Source organism: Daphnia pulicaria, chromosome 7 (genome assembly GCF_021234035.1).
Source record: "Daphnia pulicaria isolate SC F1-1A chromosome 7, SC_F0-13Bv2, whole genome shotgun sequence".
In the NCBI taxonomy this organism is placed as follows: Eukaryota; Metazoa; Arthropoda; class Branchiopoda; order Diplostraca; family Daphniidae; genus Daphnia; species Daphnia pulicaria.
Window position 1 is genome coordinate 4,974,961 of NC_060919.1, and position 22,695 is coordinate 4,997,655.

Consider the following 22,695-nt stretch of genomic DNA (forward strand, 5'->3'; position numbering starts at 1 on the left):
AGTGTGGAATCAGGTGTAATGTTTGCTCTAGAACCTTTTGTTGTTTTACTGATTGCCGCATCCAACATCCAAAGTATGAAAAACATCACGTAGCTAGCGGTCAACAGCACGATGACAATTGTGATTAATCCCGTAAAAGCGTAATTACAGATTATACTTTGTTGTTCATTCTTTCAGCTCGATCCGGTACAAAGCGGAAAGCGTTATCATCGTATGTTTCTTGATTGTTTTGTCTGTAGACTCTGCATAAACTTTGAATCTGTGTTGTAATAGTTTAAGACTCGTAAAAAACAACTGCGCATCAATTGGCTGCTGATATTATCCTGCGAGTGTAGAAACGTAGAAACATTTTCGGCGGCATTGCATCTGGTTTCACAATAAAGGCCGATCACTTTTGGTTTTTCCTTAATTCTTTTTGTTTGTCTTTTTTGTTTCATTGAATTTTTGTTGTTGTTGTTTGCAGACGACACTGGTGTTTGGCAGAAATCTTACGTAACGTTTGACAGCAGCCATCAGTTTCCGAATGACGGAATATTGGAATAAGGATAATAATTTCTGCTCTTGATATTTTATAAGGTTGGATATTTAATTAATCCTCCCTTTACATTGAATGCTGAAATAGGAAAGTTGCTGTGGTTCTACAAATTATTTATTTTAATTCATTAAGCGCAGATTAAGGGTGATTTATTTTATATATTTTAAATATTAATTTTCAAAACACGGAACATCACGCGTAAACGTTTACGTGCCGTTTTATGAAGTCCTATTAAAATTCAAAAAAGAAAAAAGGGAGGTTTTGCGGATGAAGTTGTTTTAAAAACAAAAATGTTTGTACATTTCCGTGAGTATAATAATAATATTAGATTCTCGTGCGAATTTGAGAATTGATATTTTATAGGAGTCTATTATATACCGGCCGCGACCGGTAATTAATTATGTAAAATGAGATCTCCGATGAGAAATCCCTTTAATTATATCAAATCACCCCGAAATAAAAATACAAGTTCCATTCATTGCGAATCAAATAATCCATGCCCTTCGTGAATTTGAGACCTGACGCGACCTGACCACATTAAAATGATCAATTTTTAAAAATTAACTGTTTCTCTTATTTCCTCTACAATTATATTGACCTCGTTATCGACCTAGTCATATTCGGGAATCAAATAAATCAATATCAATCAAACCAAATATTTTGCAGTTGTAAATGTTTAATATACTATGTCTGTCACATCTATATAATCATATTTTTCTGGGCAGGTATGCAAATTATTTAGGTGCTGATTTTATCAATTTTCCGTTCAATTTTCAATGGATGTAAGAATTTGATTTCGTTACGCCACCAAGATGCGCGAAATGGCCGTCAGCAACGGATTGACTCCGGCGCCGCAGGATCCGCGGAAATCGTCCAAACTGATTTCCCACACCATGGCCCCGCCCAGTCCCCTGGAAAGGATGAAATTGCTTTTGGTGGTCAACATGGCAACGTCGTCAAAACCAATCCAGTTGACGACGTTGGTGTTTGACAGAGCGTAGGGTCCGGTGAGCTGGTCGGGGTCTTGAACAACCTGCCAACCTTCGTTTTGGACGGCCAGACAAATTTCGAAATAACTCAAGATACCCTCTTCTCCGGTAAACGGACCGGGAGTTCCGCCGCCGGCCGCTGGAGCGGGAGGAGCTGTGACATCGGACGACAGTTTCCAGCTGTGTCCGTAGAGTGGCATGCCGAGGTTGATTTTGTTGGCGGAGAGTCCGTTTTCGGTCCAGTAATCGACGCTGTACTCGACGTTGTTGTCGGCCGTTTCCCAAGATCGCTTCCGCAGCGGAGCGTGGTGATCCGCCGTCTCCGGTTCCCACGGTCCGTGCATGTCGTAAGTCATCAAATTGATGAAATCGACTGAGGCTTCGATGGATGGGATGTCGTAACCTGTGAACTAATCCAATAAGTATACCGAAATTATGTGAAACTATTATCTCTAACGTTTTACCGAGATCAGCCGGAAGAGGCGAAACGGCAGCGCTGAGGACATAATTGAAAGGAGCAAAAGCTTCTTTCAAAGCAGCCAGAAGGTTACTGAACCCGATTTTATCGGCATCCGTCCTCGGGTACTCCCAGTCTACATCCAGCCCGTCGAATCCGTAGTCGCTCAGCATCCGGAGAGCGGAGTTGACGAACGTCTGGATGTTTTCGCTGGTGGACACCATCCGCGAATATTTGTCGTTGATGTTGGAATCCACCCATCCGCCGAAGGCCAACATAGTCTTGAGACTTGGATTTTGGCTTTTCAATCCGGTGAATTTGCGATATCCTTTTTGAACGATATCTACCACCGGATTACTGGATTTGATCTGCAGTGTGGAATCGTCGAGATCGGCGAAAGAGTAAACGAGGTGAGTGCATAATCTCGTGTCGATATTATCCACTCCAAACTGCCAAGGATCTGTTGCATCAATAATATATTCGGTTAAAATCATATTGAAACATAAAAGTTTAACTGAAATTATACCTTGACGTTGAATGGCCCAGTTTGGAAAGTAACAAACAAAACGGCCTGCCGATGCGAACGGCACTACTCCGCAAATGAACAGAGTCGCTAGTAAAAGCAGTCTCATTCTAAATTGAAATGAAATTTAATAATTTGGACAGTATATTTCAAACCGTTCAACAAGTGCTGACGGCCTATACCAAACTGATTTGTAACTAATTACCGCAGGGCGTTTTATATTCGTCTGCTGTTTATCGAAAATGTCGAAACCAGTGTGGAATCAGGTGTAATGTTTGCTCTAGAACCTTTTGTTGTTTTACTGATTGCCGCATCCAACATCCAAAGTATGAAAAACATCACGTAGCTAGCGGTCAACAGCACGATGACAATTGTGATTAATCCCGTAAAAGCGTAATTACAGATTATACTTTGTTGTTCATTCTTTCAGCTCGATCCGGTACAAAGCGGAAAGCGTTATCATCGTATGTTTCTTGATTGTTTTGTCTGTAGACTCTGCATAAACTTTGAATCTGTGTTGTAATAGTTTAAGACTCGTAAAAAGCAACTGCGCCAAATTGGCTTTCCTGATATTCTTTTGCGAGTGTAGAAAAATATTATCAACGGCGTTTTGCTTCTGGTTTCTAAATGAAGGCCGATCAGGCGATTAAATTTGGTTTTTCCTTCTTTTTTTTTATGCTTTTTGTTTGATTTTTTTTTCCTTGCTGTTTGCAGAGTGCAGACGACTTTGTTGTGTTTGGCAGATATCATACGAGACAGTTGACAGCAGCCAGGAGTGACGGAAGGATAATAATCTCTGCTCTTGATAAGGTTGGATATTTAATTAATTAATTCTCTCTTTACATTGAATGCTGAAATATGTAAGTTGCTGTGGTTCTGAAAATTATTTATTTCAATTCACGTTATGAGTTCATTTTTAAAAACCGATTACTCTGAGTTGTTCATTATTGTTTCGTTGCGTAAAGTTATATGCAAAATCGATTACTGTAATGATCAGCACTCAATGAGACCACCAAGAGTTTTTCATTGTTGAACTTTTGTTATCGTACCCAAAAAAAAACTGGTTTAACACAGTTATCTTGATGTGGTTAGAAGAACTTAGAATTTCCAACATTTGAAGCGTACATCATGACATAAAAGGTTTATACTTTAAAAAGAATTTATTTCATTTTATTAAATTCATATGATAAGCAAGAATCTTCCAAACACTTATATTTCTGCAGGAGGCTTGTTGAATTAAACAGAAACTCATTTTCATTTCAGAAAAGAGTCAATCAGCACTTGTCCAGCTCATCAACTTCCCGGTCCAGAATAATAGCGAATCTCTCGTTAACGGCAGCTTAAAAGTCCAGAAGTGAAAATCAAGAATATCGCGTTTGATAGGCTCAACTGTTTGCTTTCAGAGGCTGACGACTTTGCACGAGGTATCCCTAGCGTTCGGAAGATGGCCGTCGTTAGCTGATAAGATCCCTTGCCGCAAACGTTACGGAAATCGTCCTGACTTAGGTCCCACACTGTCGCCCCGCCCAAACCTCTGACGTAGCGGATGTATTGGCTTTTTACCGTGACCATGTGGACGTCGTCGTAACCCACCCAAACTCGAGATCCCGAAGGATCAGCGGGCGAAACAGCGTACGGCCCGGTGGAATTGCTCTTTTCTTCCAACACTTTCCATCCACTTGATTTAACGCTGGAACAAATATCGTAGTAGGGCATTTGGCCGATTAGATTGACGTGTTTGTTGAGCGGACCCCATGTCGCCGATGCAGGTGGTTCCGTCTTGCCATCAGCTGGAATGGTCCAGCTGCTGCCGTACAACGGAATGCCCAGATTCAATTTAGCAGCCGGAGTGTCGTGCTCCAGCCAGTAAAGGATCAACGAGTCAATAGTTCTTCCGTCACTACTGTTGCTGTACAACGGAGCTGGATGGTTAGCCTCCCAGAAAGCTTGGGTTGATCTCCAGAGATCGTAGGCCAGAACACTGATGAAATCCACCGTGTTGACGAAATCCATAAAATACATGACTGTACATATTTTAAAAATAAAATAAGAACTATGAATTTTCAATTCTGAAAAATCATTGAATATTATTTTATTACCATCATTATTCGTCTCGGTGAAAACTGCCAGGCTGAAGATCAAATTGTGTTTGTCAAATGCGTTTCTCATTGCCGTGAAGAAATTGACGATTGGATAATTGCCGGAACTCATGTTCCAGTAGATATCCAGCCCGTCGAAACGATACTTTTTCAGATAGTCGACTGTCTTGTTCGCCTTGTTTTCGATTCCCGTTGAACTGTCCCATTTTAAATCTTCAGCTGTTTTTGTATGTATAAGAAAATAGTTGATAACATTAATGAGGAATAAGTATATTTTATATTATCCTTACACTTAATGCTGGCCATGATTTTGAGTTTAGGATTCTTGACTCTGGGGGCCAGCAATTTGTCGTAAGGTATTTGGGTGGGGCCGAAGGAGGTGCTGTTTAACGCAATGTCGGAAGTAAATGCGTAGATGAGATGAGTGCACAGATAAGGATCGATATTGTCCAAACTAAACGCGCCATCACCTTGTTGAAATTGAAATATTTGACAATCAGAAATTAATGAGATAGATATTCTGCGCTGTTCCACCTGTATTACCTGTGCGATTAGTTGCTTGGACATTGAGGTAACAGACAAGCCGTTGGGATGTCCCTCCTGTTTCAGTTATGCAATCAGCAGCCGCTAATAAAACGGCCAGAAAAATAATTTTCATTTTGGTTTTACGTGTACCAAAAATTGGGTTTGTTCTTCACCAGTGTCGATCAACGTCTAAACAGATTTTATTATTTATTTTAGGAGATTGAATTTTCATTCACGACCGGAAAATATGTTGAAATTTGAAAGTGGATGTGGCCGACAGCTGACTCACGGGAGCACCGGTGGTTTCCTTTGATTGATCAAGATATTAGGATCGTCGCAGGATTGTGTGGTCGGTAATATCCAACCGACTTCAAGGTCTCTCAAGAAAAAGGTAAGAACACTAGAATTCAGTTTCTTTTTAAAACTTTTTAACTTCAACTTATCATGCCAAACTTAAAAAGAATATTTTAATTCCCCTGTGTAAGGCCAGTAAGAATATTTTTAAAAAATTATTATTCATTGAAATTTATGTATCAAATAAGTATATTTTTATTGAATTCCAGTTTTAAATAATTTACAGACGTGCAGTCCATTTAAAATAGATTGAACAACTTCTGACTCTTATTACGGCGGCGACGTTCTTTAGTGTAAGCCGGCTCGGTGTAGGCCGGAGCTGGGTAAGCGGCCGCTTCCTCGGCGTAGGATTCCGTAGCAGAATAACTGGGAGTCGAGTAGGCCTGGGGTTGGTATTCGGGGTACTTGGCTTCACCAATGTATTTCACATCGGCGACGTAACCGTAAGCGTCGGCCCTGTAGGTGACGACTTGAGTGCGGCCGTCGGGTAAGGCGACGCTGTAAGATCCGGTGACCACATTACCATCGTCTCTGGTCTCCGTGTGCGAATAGTCGTTGTAGGAAGCTTCGTCCTTGACAGCATAGCCATAGCTGTAGGGTTGAGGGGCCTGTTGATTACAATTTTTTTAATATTTTAAAAGAGACAATCGAGTTATTAGTTTAAAAAATTTAGACTGACGTAATCGTATGATGATTTCTCGTAGGCTGGTTGTTCGTAGGCCGGTTGTTCGTAAGCTGGTGTTTCGTAGGCTGGTGTTTCGTAAGCCGGATAGGCCGGATAAGTAGCTGCTGGGTAGGTCGCAGGGTAGGCGGACTCGGCGACAGCCACGGCGATCAAAGCGGCGAAAACGAACAACTATAAAACACACAAATAAACCATTTAGAATTAAGTCTCTCAATTTTCCAGGCTATACTACTCAAATCACCTTCATGATTGTTAATAGTAGGAATGAGTTTCTGTTGCTGGTTCAATGGAGAACAAGTTACTGATGTCGATTCTTGTAAAGTCCCTCGCTATTTATACGGTCAGCAATTCTTTGGGTCCGAATCCTTGCAATCGAAAGGTAACTATTAAGGTGAATTGAAGGAAGTTCTTTTTTCGGTTTTCCCACCGCAATCGTTAATTTCCCACCGCTTTACCTCACAAACCCTTTCTAAATACAAACAATTAGTATAGAAGATTTCAGTCGAACTGACCCCGGCCGCATTCGGATCACGTTTCATCAATAAAAATCGACCAAGAATATAGGCCCAGACGATTACTACAAGGATCTCAGGGATCACGCCCTAGCCTCTAGCGTCGTGTCCCGTCAGGGAACCCTTGCATTCTTTCCAAAAAGTTTCTGTGTGAAAATTTCGTACAGTTTTATGGCTTTTTGGCAGTCCAGAAATTGGCCAATTCATTTCTTTACAGAGAAATCCGATCTATTATTATTTTGAATCATCAATTGTCGTTAATTGCTTTCCATTCAGTGTGGCCAGTATTTTTTTTTTTAGGCCGAGACCCGTTAGACTTTCATTGGCTCTCGTGAAGGTCCGAGATTATTTTTCCACGATAGCCATAAAATTGGGGCGTGGATCTTTGACGGAATTGTTAAAAATCCGTTTACCGTACAGCAGCAGCAGCCGATCGAAAGAGAAAGTCTTAATTGTTTCACGATTTTCTGCACGTATACATACGGCTAAAGAAAATGTGACGTGGACTTTTATTGTTGCATGTCGGGAGCCAACTGGAGAATGCGAAAAATTCCTCCCGGCTGTCTAGACCATATAGATAAAAATGCTGATAGAATTTGATTACTTTATGGACACAGGATATTCTGACCACTTGGTTATAAATCGCGAATTTTTGTTTGCGCTATTTGTTGTTTGCTTTGCGTTGTGCTGTTTTATTATTAATGAATAAAATTACTTTTCAGTTTAAAAAGAAAAGTATTTTAAAGATAATCGCTTTCCACTCAAGTGTTTTCGATTAGTTAATAAAAAAAAGGAATTCAAAAATTTAGTTTCAAAATCTCAGTATCTTTGTATTATAAATTAACTCTGTTGCCAATTAAAATCCATTTTCAAATTAAAATCCATTTCATTTAAAAAACAAACAAAAAGACAATGTGCAATTTTAATTTAATAAGGGGCCTTGTAAGCTGGGGCCGAGTAATAAGCGGCAGGTTTGTATTCAGGGTACTTGGCCACGCCCTCGTACTTGACATCGGCGACGTAACCGTAGCTGTCGGCCCTGTAGGTGACAATTTGGGTGCGGCCGTCGGGTAGGGCGACGCGGTAAGATCCGGTGGTCACTTTGCCATCGCTCTTCTCAGAGTGGCCGTAGTTGTTGTAAGATGGGGCGTCGTTGACTTCCCAGTCGAAACTGTACGGCTGAGGAGCCTTTTTATTACAATCAAGTATTTTAGCTTTTATTTAAAAAAAATCACAAGCTTGAAATGTCAAACTTACGTAATCGTAGCTCTTGCCGTAAGCCGGAGCTGGGTAAGCCGGAGCTGGGTAAGCCTTGGGTGGGTAGGCATTGGAGGCAGCAGCCACGGCGATCAAAGCGGCGAGAATGATGACCTAATATGCGGAGGAATATAAGTTATTTCTAAATACTTAATAATTATTCGATTAAATTTGATCAAGTTACCTGCATGGTTGTAATAGGGTTTTTTGGGACGGTTGAGACGGTTGAGACAGTTGTAGAAGAACTGATGATTTTGTCAGTGGCCAGCCAGTCTTTTTATACCAGTCGGGTGTGTCCTACTGGTTGGGATATTCCCAATAAATCCACGATGTGGAAGATAAGAAAAAGTTTGAAACGCTTGACCAATGTGGGGCGTTTTCTAAGGTCACGCCTTTCGAGTTTCAATCTCTCCGTTTAAACTCTCTGCTGGGCTGCTGCTGATGCTCTTGAAGAGAAAGAGAGCTATAGTGAAAGTGCAAGGCAATGTCGGGAATGACGAGATCCTGTGCGTGTAGTATGTACATTGTTGGGTGTTATGTCATTTATGGAGTATGGCCAGGAACATAAAAAAACAACCGCCACACACGAAACAGCAGCAACATATTTTTGTTTCGGGCGTCAGCTCGATGTATTTGGAAGGTAAAAGTTATAAGATTCTTTTCTAACAAACGATGCAATGTAGAGACATGCCACCGTTAGCCTACTTGCTCTCCTTTCTATTTCGTTTTATTATTGTTTGAAGTATGGTCAATAAATTAACCGGTAATAAATCTTTAGATTATTATTCTTTAGGTTATTATAAGGTCGGCAATTCGATTGGAAAGTTTCAAGATTGATAATCGAAATTCAAATCTGCCTATCGTTCGCATGGTGACATTGAAAATGTGAACACCAGATGGAGGTCCCTGTGTGTACAGCACTTATATTTAGCTAATTGGCTGAGTTGCTGAGATATTAATATTATGATGGAACTCACGTCGGTCTGCATGTCCATGGCCAATTCAAAACTCAGCATGTAATGTTTTACAAAAGTGTAAATATAAATTGCTAGTTGAAACCAGCATTTGTCATAAAAGTCTTTCCACTTAAAGATTTCTTTTGTTTCTCAAAAATCGTCAATGTGTTAAAAACCGGTGTGTTATTCCCTCTTTACACGTGGCTGAAACAAAAAGAAGTCGAGGAAATGAAAAAACTAAACACCCCTGGATTCCCAGATAAAACTGGTTGAAGCAATATATGTTTTAGCATCCGATTGTTTCGCCTAACTTGATCTTCTCTTTCGCTGATAGCGGTGGGTGCTAACATTTTCCATGTAGTATCTTTGATGGGCCACTGTTGCACCATCGTTTAACTGAAGTAAAGTAACAACAGTATCTTTACATATGTCCTTCAGGTACAGTTTGACTGTCGAAGTTGCCTCTGCTACTGATGGAGAAGCACCTGACAGTGAATTCAAACATCAATGATTTGGTGTCAACCACACCCTTAAGCTGAGCTAGTGTAGGCTGAAGCTACTGTATATATGTTTTGCCTGAGCAGAAATTCTAATCTCTATTCTACACATGGACCAACGCTAAACACAGTTCCCATCAGTTAAGACATAATGATTGGGTGCATGTTTGAAGTAAAAATAACATTTTCTGTACATCTTAACATAATCTTATATTTCCCTATTCAGCATCTGTTTTAATTTGTTTGTACCTACAGGCGCATTTGAGTGGGTGTTTGATAATGTAAATGATGTGCAATCAGTGTAAGAGTTTCCCTTCAGTCCCACTGATTTAAGTTTTAAATTGTGACATGTAAATTGCTTTCTTTGTTAACAAACTTTTTTGTATTTCACAGAATAAGCTTTCGATACAGGACACACCCATAGATGTGGAGCGGAATTGGGGCCGTGCAACCTTTTCTCCTCCGATCCCATCCATTCTTCCCTTTTTAGCTTAATTCCTCCGTCCTCGTATACACATTCGTGTGATTGTAAATTCACGGCGATATCGCTTCCTCGTATACTCCTTCCTGTGATGCTTTAATGGATACATCCGTACCAAGACTGTCTACGGGGAATTTGCCGTCAACTGAAGGTAACGGCTCAAAATTGCGCAAGTGGGCGAGGTATTGAGCCCGTTTTGTTGTTTGCCGTTAGGTGTTTTTTTTTTCTTTTTGAATTTTTTTGCTGGTATTGAACTACTGGGAAAATAGAACAGCGGAATAATTCAATTAGGTCGAACTTGTTTAAGCTTCCGAGATCTTCTTAGACCCGTGACTTTTTTTCTTTCTAATTTTTTATCCCAGGGCTGGCGTAATGTTTCTCTTTTTTATTGTTCCCGTTTAACATTTAACTAGAGCATTCTATTTTCTTCGCATTACTTTGCAATCTTTCATTCTACGCAGGCATACCAAACGTCACTCTTCAATTCGAGAGATCGGCCTTGCACTTGGCCGCTGCACGTATCGGTCATTTTGCATTTGAATCATTAACTAATCGTTAAATTATTACTGGGCTTCTTCGAATAGAGAAAGAATAAGTTGTCGTGTGTGTCTTTACAACATCCGAAATAATAAGAACACTTTCAAAATTGTCTTTATTTACCGAAGTGTGAATTTGTCATGCCTCTAGCCACGCAATTCATTTATTTATTCTGGCAAAACGAAGAATGTTGCACCGTATGCTGATGGTAAAATTTCTTAGGGAACGAAGGGATTTGCATATCAGCTTTTCGATTGATTAAAGTAAGACAAGCGAAAGCAATTTTTGTCAGGAAATGGATGGTTATGGATGCGCTTTGTATTGCTTAAATTTTAAATTTGATTACGAATCCATAATATCTTTCCTTTCCTTAGACGTAATCCTTCCAGGAACCGTCGACGATCCTCGCATTACCAATATTTATTAAAAGAAAAAAACAATTGTTAACATTTGCCCAACATTTGGTTTGGAATACGAATTTTAAGGGAGGAAAGAGAAACTGCTAGTTAGCTATTTTCAAGAATATTCTAAGATAAGATGATACATTTGTATTTACAGTCTCTTAATTAATTTTAGTTCCCGCAAAATTTAAACTACGTGATCTCATTATCGTAGACCCCAGGCCACCTCCACCACGCCGCCTTTATTTTGGGTTGTCCGTGTGCAATATTTGAGTGTATGTGATACGTATCACGTCTGTCACGCAATTAGAGAAAAACAATCTGATATAAATATAAGTAATTGAAATTAGCATTCCTTAAATTTGGTAACTGTGTCGGCGTCGACCACGTCTTTTTTTATGTCACGTCTCCCGTAGGGTTTTGGTAGGGTCGTATCTTCCGTGAAGATACGTAGGAAGTAGTTAACATCAAAAGTGTTTGCATTTTGTTGCAAGGTTAAATGGCCGTTACTTTATTGTTTTACTACTATATTCATTTTTCATTTATCCTATAACTAATTCTTTTTTGCTTCTTCCCACATTAAAAACAATAATCTTTTTTAACACATTTTAGAAAAAATCTACACTTTTAGAGTTATCCTACAATCCTGCCAATAGAAGCGCAAGAATCACTTATGTATCGTCTCTTGGTTACGTAAGTAGATTTAGTTGCTTAGTTTAAGTGAAAAACTTTTAACTTTGAAATTACCTCGGAAAATCTAGTGTTCTATCCCTTTTCGAAATTCACAGGTCTCTTTTGAATTTAGTGTCATCGTAAAGAAAACGCTAATCGTTTCACCCCGTCGTTCCACCACCGCCGCTCAGCCGGTGGTTTATGTTGGTTCTTCAGTGGTGGTGCTTAAGTCGTTATCTAAACACCGAGTGGCTAGGGGAGACCGGGGCTGTGTGGGACATGGGGCTACATGGGACATCGCAGTTTTGAGCATGTTCCCGTAATTTTTTTTAAATAATTTTTTTACTATATTTGAGCATTTACCATGCCCCATGTTGGGTAAAACAATTATTTAAAAAAAATTACGGGAACATGCTCAAAACTGCGATGTCCAATGTAGCCCCATGTCCCACATAGCCCCGGTCTCCCCTACTACCGGTACACGAAGTCATCGTTCATCCAGCCGCTACGACGCCGACACTGATGAGGATAACATCGTCCAGGCCTGGAAAAACGTCGAACGCCAACCCGTCAGCGCCACCCAGAAGTCAGGAAAGGACTCGATCTCCTACTCGATGTTAAAGTCAATGCGCTCGTCCATCCGCTTTAAGGGCAACAAAGGATCTCCGACTGTTTGTTGTCCAGCTTCGATAAGGGAACCACCAACGCCATCTACCGCTTGAGTGAAACTTTTAATATTTTAATCATTTAAAAAAGGAGTTCTTATCTTCTTAACTTCTTATGTCTTTCGAGTTCTACTGTCGCATACAAAGAAATTTTTTTTTACGTTAGCTTTTTTAAATATTATTATAAATATCCGACAAAAGAACTCCAGCATGACAGTAGAACTCCACTACGCGACAAAAGAACTCCAATAACTTCTTGAATAAATTCTTTAATTATTTTCATGTCCGACAGTAGAACTCTATTGAATTTTAAATATCTCAAATGTCCGACAATCCATCCATCCTTGATTCCTTTCCGTACAGTCAAACGTGGTAATCGTGGAGGAATCTTTTGGCTCCGTCAGTAGGTGGCTAAAATCAAGTTGTCCCCCAGCCGCCAGATGACGCGGGTGTATTTAAGAGGACGAAATTTTCGCCATATTGATCCGAAACGCCAAGTGAAAAGGTATTCCAAATTCGTTACGGAATTGCGGTGTCGATCTACATTTTCAGAATTGAAATTTTATGGTAAATTCTAGTTTGGATTTCTCAAATGTAATTAATTTAATCCTAGACGTTGCTGTGTGAATTTACAGGTAATCTGGCATATAATTTCCTCTTGGCCAAATAATCGATCACGTGGACTGAAACTGCTTTCCATATGGCCAAAATGTCGTCCGTTGTTAGCTGTACCTGTTCGGATGTACGTCTCATCTCACGCAGAAACACTACAGAGTGAGTAGAGGAGTAATGTTGTTGATCAATTTCCCTGCAACAATGCTATAGACTTTATTATTTGGTGTTCAGGTTGGAGATCCCGTTGCTTAACTGTTGCAGAATGTGAGAACTCAACAAATTCTAAGCTCATGGCTGGCATCATGGCCACAGTGGTTTTGTTGCAGCCAGCTGGTGAAAGGTGTGATCGAGTCAAGTTGAGCTGCAGCTGCTGCATGCAGTTTATCAAGTTGGTGTTATCCTGAAGTGTCATTGCAGGAAAACTTATTTAAATGGTAAGTTGATTGAATTTATTGGTTGTAACTTGGGAAGTCTAGCGTCTTTTAAAAAAAATTCTACTGACTAGTAAACTCTGATCTAATGTAGACAATAAGTGGTGCTATTTCTTGCTTCCAAATAATAGTTTCTGTGAAAGATATCAGATAGTGATCAGCTTCCTTTGAGTTAACAACTTTCTTTTGATCAAACTAGAATAAAAATTTCCACTCTGTATGGCAAACTTTTTCTAACACTAAAGAATTAGATGTACAGAATTCTCTTTTCCTGGGATTTATTCTTCATTTAAAATTTCATTTGCCAATGGAATCTTGGAAAAATGTCTTGATGTCATTTGTTTTACATGATTTTTTTTGCATCTTAAGTTTGATCATGGAAAATGATATTCCTTTTTGCTTTTTCCCCATAGGACTTGGTGATACTTAACCTATGCCTGTGCTGTTCAATGTGCAGTGGTTTTGCAGCCTGTTTCCAGTTGAGAGATGTGATTATGCAGCTGATACAGGATTGAAGAAAAAGAACTGAAGTAGCTGTGCTGGTGTTCTTCTGAAATTGCTGTGCCACGCGAGTTGCGGATAGTGTTTGGTTTCTCATACAAGTTTATTTAAAGAGTCTGGAGATGATCAGCCTCTTCAGACTATAACTTATGTAAAACTTCAAAGTTGTAAGAAATATACAAGTAAAGTGCTAAACATGATTTTATTACAAGTTATAAGACACAGCAAACAAAAATCTTTAAAAGGAATTGCTTTATTGTCCCACATCCACCCACAATTCCACCACATTTTATCACATACATACATACAATTAAGTTAACCCGTTGGCTGCCACGCCATACAACCCGTAGGTTGCTCTCTACTCTCTACGCGCCATGTCTGAAGGATCCATGACCAAGGTGGACTTGCCATTGCTGACAAGTCCGGGCTGACACGGTGACAGGAGAAGATGGAATGCACAACCTCTAGAATCCATCACCGTATCGACAAGAGGGAAGTCCCTATGGTGCATTGCCTAACAGGCGCCTTGCGGCGAATTTTGGGCTGGTGCGACTTTCCGACCCCGCGGCATGAAAACCACGAGACCGAACAGCGCGGCCCGTGCTAAGGAGCTAGGGGAGAACAAAGGCGTGGCAGACAACGGGTTAACTAACACAAACACAAATATTACCAACAACAAATGATGATCTGCGCTGATATTTAGGAGATAACGGAGATGTTTTGCTGTCCATCTTCTCGACGTCTTTTCTGCATTACCTGAATAAAGACAAAACAATTCTTATTAAGTTACATGCTAAGAAAAGTTACTTAAAACACGTAGGAACATTGATCTGGTTTTCTTGCTCAAAAGTTTACAGGCGCTTGAAATTTTTGCTTAGAAATAGCTTTCAATATTAAGAACTGTACACAGAACAAAGCTCACTTGCTACTTTTATGAAAAACTTTCCGGAAGTAAACCGGAAGTTACCACAGCGCCTCAACCGCTGAGCTGTCGTCAAACTAAACCACATATTCGTGATCTCCATGAAATTTGGGGTCGAATAGGTGTGATTTAAACGAAATTCAAAATTTGGCCAAAATCGAGAATTTTCCTGAACTATAGTTCAGGAAACACAGTGAGTTTGTTGGGCAAACAAGTGAGCTTTGTTGGGGGAATAGTTATCGGCAGTTTTCACTAAAAAATTTCTACACAACAGCTGCCGATAAATGTTGAAAGAGATTTTAAAGTAACTGAAACTGACTGTTTTAACAGCTGACAATTATCGAAAAGCCATCTAGCGTTAGAAAAAAAAACGTCTAAGAAACACTACGTTTGCGCGCAAGTAGGGCCGGATTTCGGAATTATTACAGACACAAGTGAGTATTCTATTAGATTCTATTATAATAGATAATCTACGAAAATAAGTAAATTGTCGGGTACCTGGGCATAATCCCGTGGCGAGTGACTGCAGGTGTGTAACAGCGGCACGGAAGCGACCACTGAAGTGTTCAAACTCGTCAGTGAAGTAAGACAAGTTGGATTTTTGTGTACGAAGCGATGAAGCAGAAACTGGATGAGCTTACGTCGGGAAGATAAGGATGGAGCAGAACGTTGGTCATGCACAAAAATCAGCGTTGGCTCAAGAATATCCGTGCCATGACCATACGATTCCACAAAGAAACTGCGTGCTCTGTAAGAAAAAAAAAGTTTTTAATTAATGAAAATATAAAAATGAATAAAGCATATAAATCTTTACATTTTCTAAGAAGCACACTGAAAAGTTCATGATGACATGACCGTAAAAATGGAATTCACAGCAACCAACAGCATTACTCCACATGTTGAGATAAATTTCCTGATGCTAAAGAAAGTGTCATGAAGTATTGCAGTAGCGTGGTGATAGGTGGTTCACTTCACACTCTTCATGTCACTGAAACTCTAAGTGAAAATGGGACAAGGAAATTCTCTATGTTATTTACAAATTTACACAAATTTACCTCTAAGAAATAAAACTCTACCTATCTCTTAGCTGGGTTGACTTCTAAACCAAAGTAAAAACAGTCATAACAACAAATAAAATGCTGTTGCAGGGTATGCCACCAAAATTGCGAGATTCAGAAAAGATCCTATGGTTCATAAGCAAGAATACCTATGTTATATGAAAATCAGAATTGTAATGGTCTGGTAGCAGTAATGGGGAAATACCTTATCTCGGCACATTTATATTCCACTATATGTGCTCTTCAAACATGGGTTTTAGGCTTTTGACAGCGTGAGGATCTAATGGATGAAAATTGACTGAGCACTAAGTCAACTTGTTGGAATGACTAACAGTATGCATCTAGAATTTGAAGAAATAAGTTGATAGTACAGTATAAAAATAAGAAAACTAGGTAAAGTTAAACTTACATAAGATACGAAGTTAAATTTGGTATTTGAAATCACAGGAATAAGTAAGTATATTATAAATTAGCAACAATTTGTTTCGCTCATTTCGCCTCGTTTCACCATGAAAAAACAACAACATCGGCGACCCTGGCGACATCTAGTAATGAGTTTTGGAACTTAAGTTGGTTGCAAGTCAGTCAGACAGACATAAGACATGACATTACACGTCGTAACTGTCGTCTACTGAAGTACTGACTAACTGACGTCACTGATCAACAAGTCAAATCACGAGCGAATCTGTAATAGGAACACAATAAAAAATTGACCAAATAGGGCTCAACCGGGATTTGAACCCGGGACCTCTCGCACCCAAAGCGAGAATCATACCCCTAGACCATTGAGCCGATAATTTTGGCAATCTATAAGTACTACCAATCATAGTAATTGTGAATAGGAAAATCTTTAAGCCAAAATCAAAGATTCTTCCATCTTCAAATAATTATCTTTCATATGCTAATAAATAAGTGAAAACTTTTAGATTCTGCTAACTGTAAAATAATTACCTTTCATTTCTTAACAATGAAAACTTGCTGAATGCCAGGTGCTTGTATATATACGAGACACTATTGCATCATAGTATTAAGTTTTTGTATGAAATTAGCTACCAAATCTTACACAAACCACGTTCTAGAATATGGATTACAGGTGTTCCTTATCAACAAAATCAAAATGAATGCCAGGGCTCGACCGGGATTTGAACCCGGGACCTCTCGCACCCTAAGCGAGAATCATACCCCTAGACCATCGAGCCGATATACGTTTGAAATTACATTAAAAGAAAGCCGAATGATAAAGGTCTCATGAAAAAAAAAATCTAGCAGTATGACTAATAGTTCGATTCAATTTGATATTGGTAACCCAACTTTTTAAATGCATGCCGCGGACTCACGCTCTGACCGAAGGCAAGTAGTTTTTGCGTATTTGGTACTACCTGGGCAATTCATTCAACATCATCTGCAGAGTGGAAAAGCATTCCATCTAATTTCTTTTTTAAATCTTGGACATGAAAATTATCAAACCTCAAAAACACCTTAAATTCAAAATACATGCCACAAATCCTATTAAACAGCTGTTCGATTTCTTATCCATGATTCAAATGACGTATTTTCACTTACAGAGCAAGCAGCACTAATTGTGATAATCAAAATTTGTAATACTGGAATGTATAAAAAAAAATTACAGTTCCGCATTACTAACACCACCGCGCTAAATAGCTTGCTATTTGAAAATCAAGTTGATGCGGATTGCGGACCTGTTGACTTCCGACCATTCTTAGTTCTATTCCTATATTGACCACTGTCAAGAAAGTTTTTGAAATTCAAAAAATGTTGATCCCGTTTTTCAGGCAGTTATTTCTATGAATTAAAAAAAATATGTAACAATACTTTTGTTTTTTAAATAAATTACCCGAAAGGTTTCTGTACGGTTTTTTTTTCACTGGTCACTGGGATGGATTAGTTGTTGTTGGTCTTTCAAGATGATTATATACGCTTATGTAGTATCGATTCCAGAATAAAGTGTAAACCTAGTTTCGAATTCAGGCTTACTAGGAATCCTCAGCTCTGTTCATAAAGAGCGTCCATAAAAAGAGCGTATCTTTTAATCCGGTGTCTCGAGTCTTAACTAGTTGGTATCACCTTCTGAAATTGACTTCTGAGATTCGTACGCAGATCGCCTATTATTATACAGTTCACTCGATAATGATTAACACGATAATAATTAATAGAGATCAAGTTGAGGCCCAGTGCGCAGTCAACGAGGTGCGAGCGGGAGAGAGTACCCAGGTCGGATACAACTCCACAATACCTTCCTTCTTGCTTACTACAATAAATTCTCCTGTTTAACAAATTAAATAATTCTTGCGCTGTGCTGGCTGTGATCAACTAGCTGTGATCAATCCACACAACTAACAATCATTCGATGTGAAATCAACATCAATCAATTAAACCAGTTCGGCGAACCAACGTTTTCGATTAAAAGACAACGAATTGGTCAATTGGTCTGAACAATCAAAAGGAAGCCTATGGATAAAAAGACGGGGGAAATTCCCGCAAGGATTCCTAAACCAGGATAAAAGAGAACGGCAATAAAGTTGTGACACTTTTGTAGGTCATTAACCAAATACAAATTCCTCTACAAGTCGAGAAACGGGTTCTTACCAAATTCAACTTATGATTCAAATTGGGTACTAATCTGTTACCGGTCGCCCAATGTTCATCTAACTTTTCCCTTCATTGATGGGCGGGGTGCATTTCTATTTTCTTTTACCTTGACTACTTATTATTTGCATAACCTCTACCAATCACTTTCGCTGAATACTTGACTTTTGATAAATGACATATTTAAAAACGTATCAGTCGGGATATACTCTCCAATTTTGTATAAAAACGTGAACAGACTGGACTGAAATTATCAGTTTACCAACTGTTTTCAGCAAGTTGACTACTACTCCAACATGAAAGTAGGAAATCTTTAAACGTTGTCTCCTAAAACGCATTACCTTATTAAATGGTGTCAAATGTTCCATATTTTATTAGTTCTTGATCCTCGCCGCCCTTTTCGCTGTCGCTGCCGCCGATTCTTACAGGTCAGCCGAATACGCTCCCAAGTACGAAGCTCCGGCATACAAATCTACATATGAAGCCAAATACGAGGTGAGTCTCATTTCATAAATTAATTAAAGAAACATGGAAATTAACTTTTGCAAATGAATATTTTATGAAGACTCCCCAACCTTACGACTTCAGCTGGGCCGTCAATGATTACTACAACGACTACGAACACTCAGAGAAGAGTGTCGACGGCAATGTCGTAACCGGATCATACCGCGTCGTCCTTCCCGACGGTCGCACCCAAATTGTCACCTACAAGGCCGACAGCTACGGATATGTCGCCGACGTCAAGTACACCGGTGAAGCCAAATACCCCGAATACGTCGCAAACAACTACAAAGCTACCACCTACTCCGCTCCTGCTTACAAGCCCACTGCTCCCACTTACACCGCTCCCACATACACTGCCCCGGCCAAAAAGGGTCCCACCTACACCGTCACCGCTCCCACATACTCTGCCCCGGCCCCGGCTTACACCGCCACTCCGGTCTACAAAGCCCCCGCAGTCCAGCCCCAGTATTAAATTGCAAGTAATTGAAACCGCTGAAATGTGTGTATCTAAACTTATTATTTAATACAAATATTAAATTCGATCAAAGTACTACCATAAATATTTTAATTATGGAAGCGCTAGAATATTCCTGGATTCTCGGTTCTGTTTTACAAGAGCAAGGAATTCTTCTTTCTTGCTGCATTGAATGGCCGGAACCGTTTGGGATGGATTGGATCACCATAAGTTTAATACCCAGATAGAAATCGATAACTACGTCTACCCAAGAAGTAAAAAAAATGCTATTACTTGATCTTCAGAAACACGACGAACAAGAACTGCATTCAGAATACGGAAACACTAATTAGAAAAATGTGGTGGCCTTGAGTGAAGCGCTTCGTGGTCAGCGACTTCGGCATGAAAGTGCCTATGGAAGTCCTATAAGAGGAAGAAAACAAAATTATGACACCGTTAAAGCAAATTACGTACACGCAGCAAACAAAAGTTTCGTTCTGCTTCGGTCAACGAAGAAATTTTGAAAATTTCTTTAACATAAACCAAGTGTTGAGATGACCGAGGATCTATTATTTTGTTTTGCACCAGGTAGTGAAAAAAGCAGGCATTGAAAACTTAAGCACAAGTCATTAATCTTCAATTTTCTCGAATGCTGGAACATATGGTCAAAAACTGTGTTACTTGCCAACAGTCCCGCAGTCATCGTCACTAACGTCGACAATTGACATCTTCTCACTGGTTCCCGGTTTTCTTATAGAGCAGTGACACTTTGTTGCCAGATGAAGGACTACAGTTAGTGTTGGTCTATATGAGATTGGAAATTTACTCTTAATAACTATTTGGGTGAAACAATATGTACAGCAGTCCAGCTTCAGCTCTTAGGGTTGGCATAGCTGACAATGAATGTTCGATTTCACTTTCAGGGGTGCTCCAAGAACAAAGTCAACTTCAAGTCTTCAACAATCACATTGTAACTTTAGAGATCCAGACGTTACCTTGTTGTTGTATTTAAGTCAGCATTTCTCATAGCACTCATAGTCAGCATGGAGAAAATTAGAAGCGAAGCACAACTGCTTCTAGTAATGGAATTTTGGAGGACCTGGTGCAAATATAGTTCCTGGACTGCTTCTTCCACAAATGTAATTTGCCAAATTTGGGAATCGTCCTGTAATAATGGTTAAAACATTTCCTTCACTTGACTGCTTTGTTTCAAGACAGGCAGCACCAACAAACATTGACTAAGGCAAACGAGAAAAAACAAGAACACTGACTTTTTGTCAAATGCTATTAGGCCTACACTCACGATTACAACGTTGAAAACTCTTAATTTATACTGAGTCAGTGAATTGGAAGTTTGGAACTTGGAATATGGAAACCTAGCCAACGAAATCGGCAACAATTCAAAGTATATGAGAATAACTTTTCCTTTAAGGCCTATCCCCTTTTAATGTTTTTTAAAAAACTAATTTTTTACAAATAATTTTAAAATTTACAATGTCCTGATTAAGGGAGGATCGGAGGAGGTTTAAGGGAACTCGATACAAACAGAACGCAGACATACGTATGAAATTATGAAGTAGGCCTAAACTAAGTATACAGTTAATTAAAAGTCTCAATAAATGCATACACTACAATCGTACAACAACAATAACTCGACTCGTTTCGAATTCACTTATTCTATAAGGAGAGCTAGTGATAAAGGACGTCATAGTGAGTTGAAGACCTATAATTCCAGTGACTCGGATACTTGGCCCCACGTTCCCAAGTTCATTTCTGAGATTCGTACAAATATAGTTAATGCGGATCGACTACCGTAAAGGGACACTCGGTAATCTCACATGTATTCTAATTCTTTTACTTTGACTGGAAGTGATATAATTGAACGTTGCGCGATCTACATGCATCGATAAAACCATTTCGGCGTAGCACATAGGTTACGATGGTTAAGAGACGACAATTGCCCAATCAAAAAGAAAGATGAACCATGAACCAATCGACAGATCATCTCGCCTACTATTTTATACCGCGTTATACCGTACACCCGATCAAGAGCGAAAAAATTCGAAAAGAGCGTGTACCCAGATTGATCGGTAAATTCTCTTGTTTAACAAATAAAATTATGTTTTTTTTCTTGGGCTTTGCTGGCTGTGATCGACAACGCACAACTAACTGTTATTGGGTACGAAATCTACATAACAAATTAAACCGGTTCGGTGTACCATAGTTTTCGATCAAAAGAAGACAATCGCCCAGTTGGTCTAAATAATCAAAATGTATGAAAAAAAAATGGGAAATTCCTGCAAGGCTTTCTAAACGAGGATAAAAGAGAACGTATCAATAAAGTTGAGACAGTTTTAGGTCATTAACTAAATCCAAATTCCTCTACCAGTCGAGCAACGGGTTCTTACCAAATTCAAGCTATGATTCCAAATTGGGACTCATCTGTTTGCCGGTTGTCCAATGTTCATCTAAAGTTACTCTTCACACGAGTTGACGGGTGGGATTCATTTTGATTTTCGTTTACCTTGACCACTAATTTATTTGCATAACCTCTACCAATCACTTTCGCTCATGACTTTGGCAAATTGCCATATTCAAACGTATCAGTCGGAATGTACTCTTGAATTTTGTATAAAAACGTGAACAGACTGGACTGAAATTACCAGTTCACCAACTGTTTTCAGCAAGTAAACCACTACTCCAAAATGAAAGTAGGAAATATTTTAAAAACGTTGTCTCCTAAAACGCATTACCTTTTACATGGTGTCAAATGTTCCATATTTTATTAGTTCTTGATCCTCGCCGCCCTTTTCGCTGTCGCTGCCGCCGATTCTTACAGGTCAGCCGAATACGCTCCCAAGTACGAAGCTCCGGCATACAAATCTACATATGAAGCCAAATACGAGGTGAGTCATATTTCATAAATGAATCAACGAAACATGGAAATTAACTTTTGCAAATGAATATTTTATGAAGACTCCCCAACCTTACGACTTCAGCTGGGCCGTCAATGATTACTACAACGACTATTCCCATTCCGAGAGCAACGATGGCAAAGTGACCACCGGATCATACCGCGTCGTCCTTCCCGACGGCCGCACCCAAATTGTCACCTACAAGGCCGACAGCTACGGATATGTCGCCGACGTCAAGTACACCGGTGAAGCCAAATACCCCGAATACGTCGCATCCAACTACAAAGCTACCACCTACTCCGCCCCAGCTTACAGGCCCACTGCTCCCACCTACTCCGCTCCTGCTTACAAGCCCACAGCTCCCAGCACTTACACCGCTCCCACATACTCTGCCCCGGCCCCGGCTTACACCGCCACTCCGGTCTACAAAGCCCCCGCAGTCCAGCCCCAGTACTAAATTGAAAGTTGATTGAAACCACAGAAATGTCTGTATCTAAATTTATTATTTAATATAAAAATTAAATTCGATCAATGAAAGTAGTA

The 22,695-nt window shown here is 39.5% G+C and overlaps 5 protein-coding genes, 4 long non-coding RNA genes and 2 other non-coding genes across 18 annotated transcripts; 3 read left to right on the forward strand and 8 right to left on the reverse strand.

The window, feature by feature from the left end:
• Positions 1-387: 387 nt before the first annotated feature.
• Positions 388-10,690, forward strand: LOC124350307. Of its 6 annotated transcripts, XR_006920709.1 has the most exons (6): positions 2,802-3,314; positions 5,345-5,519; positions 8,730-9,228; positions 9,331-9,561; positions 9,645-9,690; positions 9,783-10,687. It is a non-coding gene; the product is annotated as an uncharacterized LOC124350307 (long non-coding RNA). The 6 variants fall into 6 exon arrangements; XR_006920710.1 differs by adding an exon at positions 388-397 and having other exon boundaries at positions 3,278-3,314; positions 9,331-10,689; XR_006920712.1 differs by having other exon boundaries at positions 8,730-8,970; positions 9,029-9,228; positions 9,331-10,690.
• Positions 1,194-2,700, reverse strand: LOC124349788 (chitotriosidase-1-like). Its single transcript, XM_046800635.1, has 3 exons — positions 2,508-2,700; positions 1,989-2,441; positions 1,194-1,927 (listed from the first exon to the last, which is right to left on the reverse strand). The coding sequence occupies exons 1-3, from the start codon at positions 2,611-2,613 to the stop codon at positions 1,335-1,337; spliced, it is 1,152 nt and encodes a 383-aa protein (XP_046656591.1). The 5' UTR covers positions 2,614-2,700; the 3' UTR covers positions 1,194-1,334.
• Positions 3,428-5,326, reverse strand: LOC124349756 (chitotriosidase-1-like). 2 transcript variants are annotated; one of them, XM_046800583.1, is made up of 4 exons: positions 5,138-5,326; positions 4,894-5,073; positions 4,604-4,822; positions 3,428-4,528 (listed from the first exon to the last, which is right to left on the reverse strand). In XM_046800583.1, exons 1-4 carry the CDS (start codon positions 5,259-5,261, stop codon positions 3,834-3,836), a joined length of 1,218 nt encoding a protein of 405 aa, XP_046656539.1. In that variant the 5' UTR covers positions 5,262-5,326; the 3' UTR covers positions 3,428-3,833. The 2 variants fall into 2 exon arrangements, with proteins under 2 accessions (XP_046656539.1, XP_046656540.1); XM_046800584.1 differs by having other exon boundaries at positions 3,435-4,528; positions 5,147-5,326.
• LOC124350053 (cuticle protein 10.9-like) lies at positions 5,654-6,510 on the reverse strand. The gene is made up of 3 exons (XM_046801056.1): positions 6,409-6,510; positions 6,162-6,338; positions 5,654-6,090 (listed from the first exon to the last, which is right to left on the reverse strand). Exons 1-3 carry the CDS (start codon positions 6,412-6,414, stop codon positions 5,722-5,724), a joined length of 552 nt encoding a protein of 183 aa, XP_046657012.1. The 5' UTR covers positions 6,415-6,510; the 3' UTR covers positions 5,654-5,721.
• On the reverse strand, positions 7,484-8,237 carry LOC124350154 (pro-resilin-like). Its single transcript, XM_046801194.1, has 3 exons — positions 8,121-8,237; positions 7,937-8,050; positions 7,484-7,867 (listed from the first exon to the last, which is right to left on the reverse strand). Exons 1-3 carry the CDS (start codon positions 8,124-8,126, stop codon positions 7,607-7,609), a joined length of 381 nt encoding a protein of 126 aa, XP_046657150.1. The 5' UTR covers positions 8,127-8,237; the 3' UTR covers positions 7,484-7,606.
• Positions 10,691-12,240: 1,550 nt separating the features above from the next.
• On the forward strand, positions 12,241-13,759 carry LOC124350339. Its single transcript, XR_006920798.1, has 4 exons — positions 12,241-12,712; positions 12,781-12,919; positions 12,992-13,194; positions 13,605-13,759. It is a non-coding gene; the product is annotated as an uncharacterized LOC124350339 (long non-coding RNA).
• Positions 13,760-14,326: 567 nt separating this feature from the next.
• Positions 14,327-15,487, reverse strand: LOC124350397. Its single transcript, XR_006920892.1, has 3 exons — positions 15,429-15,487; positions 15,113-15,362; positions 14,327-14,448 (listed from the first exon to the last, which is right to left on the reverse strand). It is a non-coding gene; the product is annotated as an uncharacterized LOC124350397 (long non-coding RNA).
• A 90-nt stretch (positions 15,488-15,577) lies between these two features.
• Positions 15,578-16,280, reverse strand: LOC124350281. Of its 2 annotated transcripts, none has more exons than XR_006920646.1 (4): positions 16,082-16,280; positions 15,878-16,013; positions 15,691-15,821; positions 15,578-15,610 (listed from the first exon to the last, which is right to left on the reverse strand). It is a non-coding gene; the product is annotated as an uncharacterized LOC124350281 (long non-coding RNA). The 2 variants fall into 2 exon arrangements; XR_006920645.1 differs by having other exon boundaries at positions 15,691-15,798; positions 16,082-16,167.
• A 112-nt stretch (positions 16,281-16,392) lies between these two features.
• Trnap-ugg lies at positions 16,393-16,464 on the reverse strand. Its single transcript has one exon. It is a non-coding gene; the product is annotated as a tRNA-Pro (tRNA).
• A 335-nt stretch (positions 16,465-16,799) lies between these two features.
• Trnap-agg lies at positions 16,800-16,871 on the reverse strand. Its single transcript has one exon. It is a non-coding gene; the product is annotated as a tRNA-Pro (tRNA).
• Positions 16,872-18,524: 1,653 nt separating this feature from the next.
• LOC124350059 (cuticle protein 7-like) lies at positions 18,525-22,689 on the forward strand. Its single transcript, XM_046801069.1, has 4 exons — positions 18,525-18,581; positions 18,658-18,774; positions 18,845-19,182; positions 22,537-22,689. The coding sequence occupies exons 1-4, from the start codon at positions 18,576-18,578 to the stop codon at positions 22,607-22,609; spliced, it is 534 nt and encodes a 177-aa protein (XP_046657025.1). The 5' UTR covers positions 18,525-18,575; the 3' UTR covers positions 22,610-22,689.
• Positions 22,690-22,695: the final 6 nt, after the last annotated feature.

Excerpts from the sequence above, each read along its gene's own strand:
- LOC124349788 (XM_046800635.1), bottom strand. The coding sequence starts at position 2,613 with ATGAGACTGCTTTTACTAGCGACTCTGTTCATTTGCGGAGTAGTGCCG. Across the intron at positions 2,442-2,507 it reads CTGGGCCATTCAACGTCAAG|ATCCTTGGCAGTTTGGAGTG; the intron begins GTATAATTTCAG and ends TTGATGCAACAG. Across the intron at positions 1,928-1,988 it reads GCCTCTTCCGGCTGATCTCG|GTTACGACATCCCATCCATC; the intron begins GTAAAACGTTAG and ends ATTAGTTCACAG.
- LOC124349756 (XM_046800583.1), bottom strand. The coding sequence starts at position 5,261 with ATGAAAATTATTTTTCTGGCCGTTTTATTAGCGGCTGCTGATTGCATA. Across the intron at positions 5,074-5,137 it reads TAATCGCACAGGTAATACAG|GTGATGGCGCGTTTAGTTTG; the intron begins GTGGAACAGCGC and ends AATTTCAACAAG. Across the intron at positions 4,823-4,893 it reads AATCATGGCCAGCATTAAGT|CTGAAGATTTAAAATGGGAC; the intron begins GTAAGGATAATA and ends ATACAAAAACAG.
- LOC124350053 (XM_046801056.1), bottom strand. Across the intron at positions 6,091-6,161 it reads AGAAATCATCATACGATTAC|GCCCCTCAACCCTACAGCTA; the intron begins GTCAGTCTAAAT and ends TGTAATCAACAG.
- LOC124350154 (XM_046801194.1), bottom strand. Across the intron at positions 7,868-7,936 it reads ACGGCAAGAGCTACGATTAC|GCTCCTCAGCCGTACAGTTT; the intron begins GTAAGTTTGACA and ends TGTAATAAAAAG.
- LOC124350059 (XM_046801069.1), top strand. Across the intron at positions 18,775-18,844 it reads CATATGAAGCCAAATACGAG|ACTCCCCAACCTTACGACTT; the intron begins GTGAGTCTCATT and ends TATTTTATGAAG. Across the intron at positions 19,183-22,536 it reads TACACCGTCACCGCTCCCAC|ATACTCTGCCCCGGCCCCGG; the intron begins ATACTCTGCCCC and ends CACCGCTCCCAC.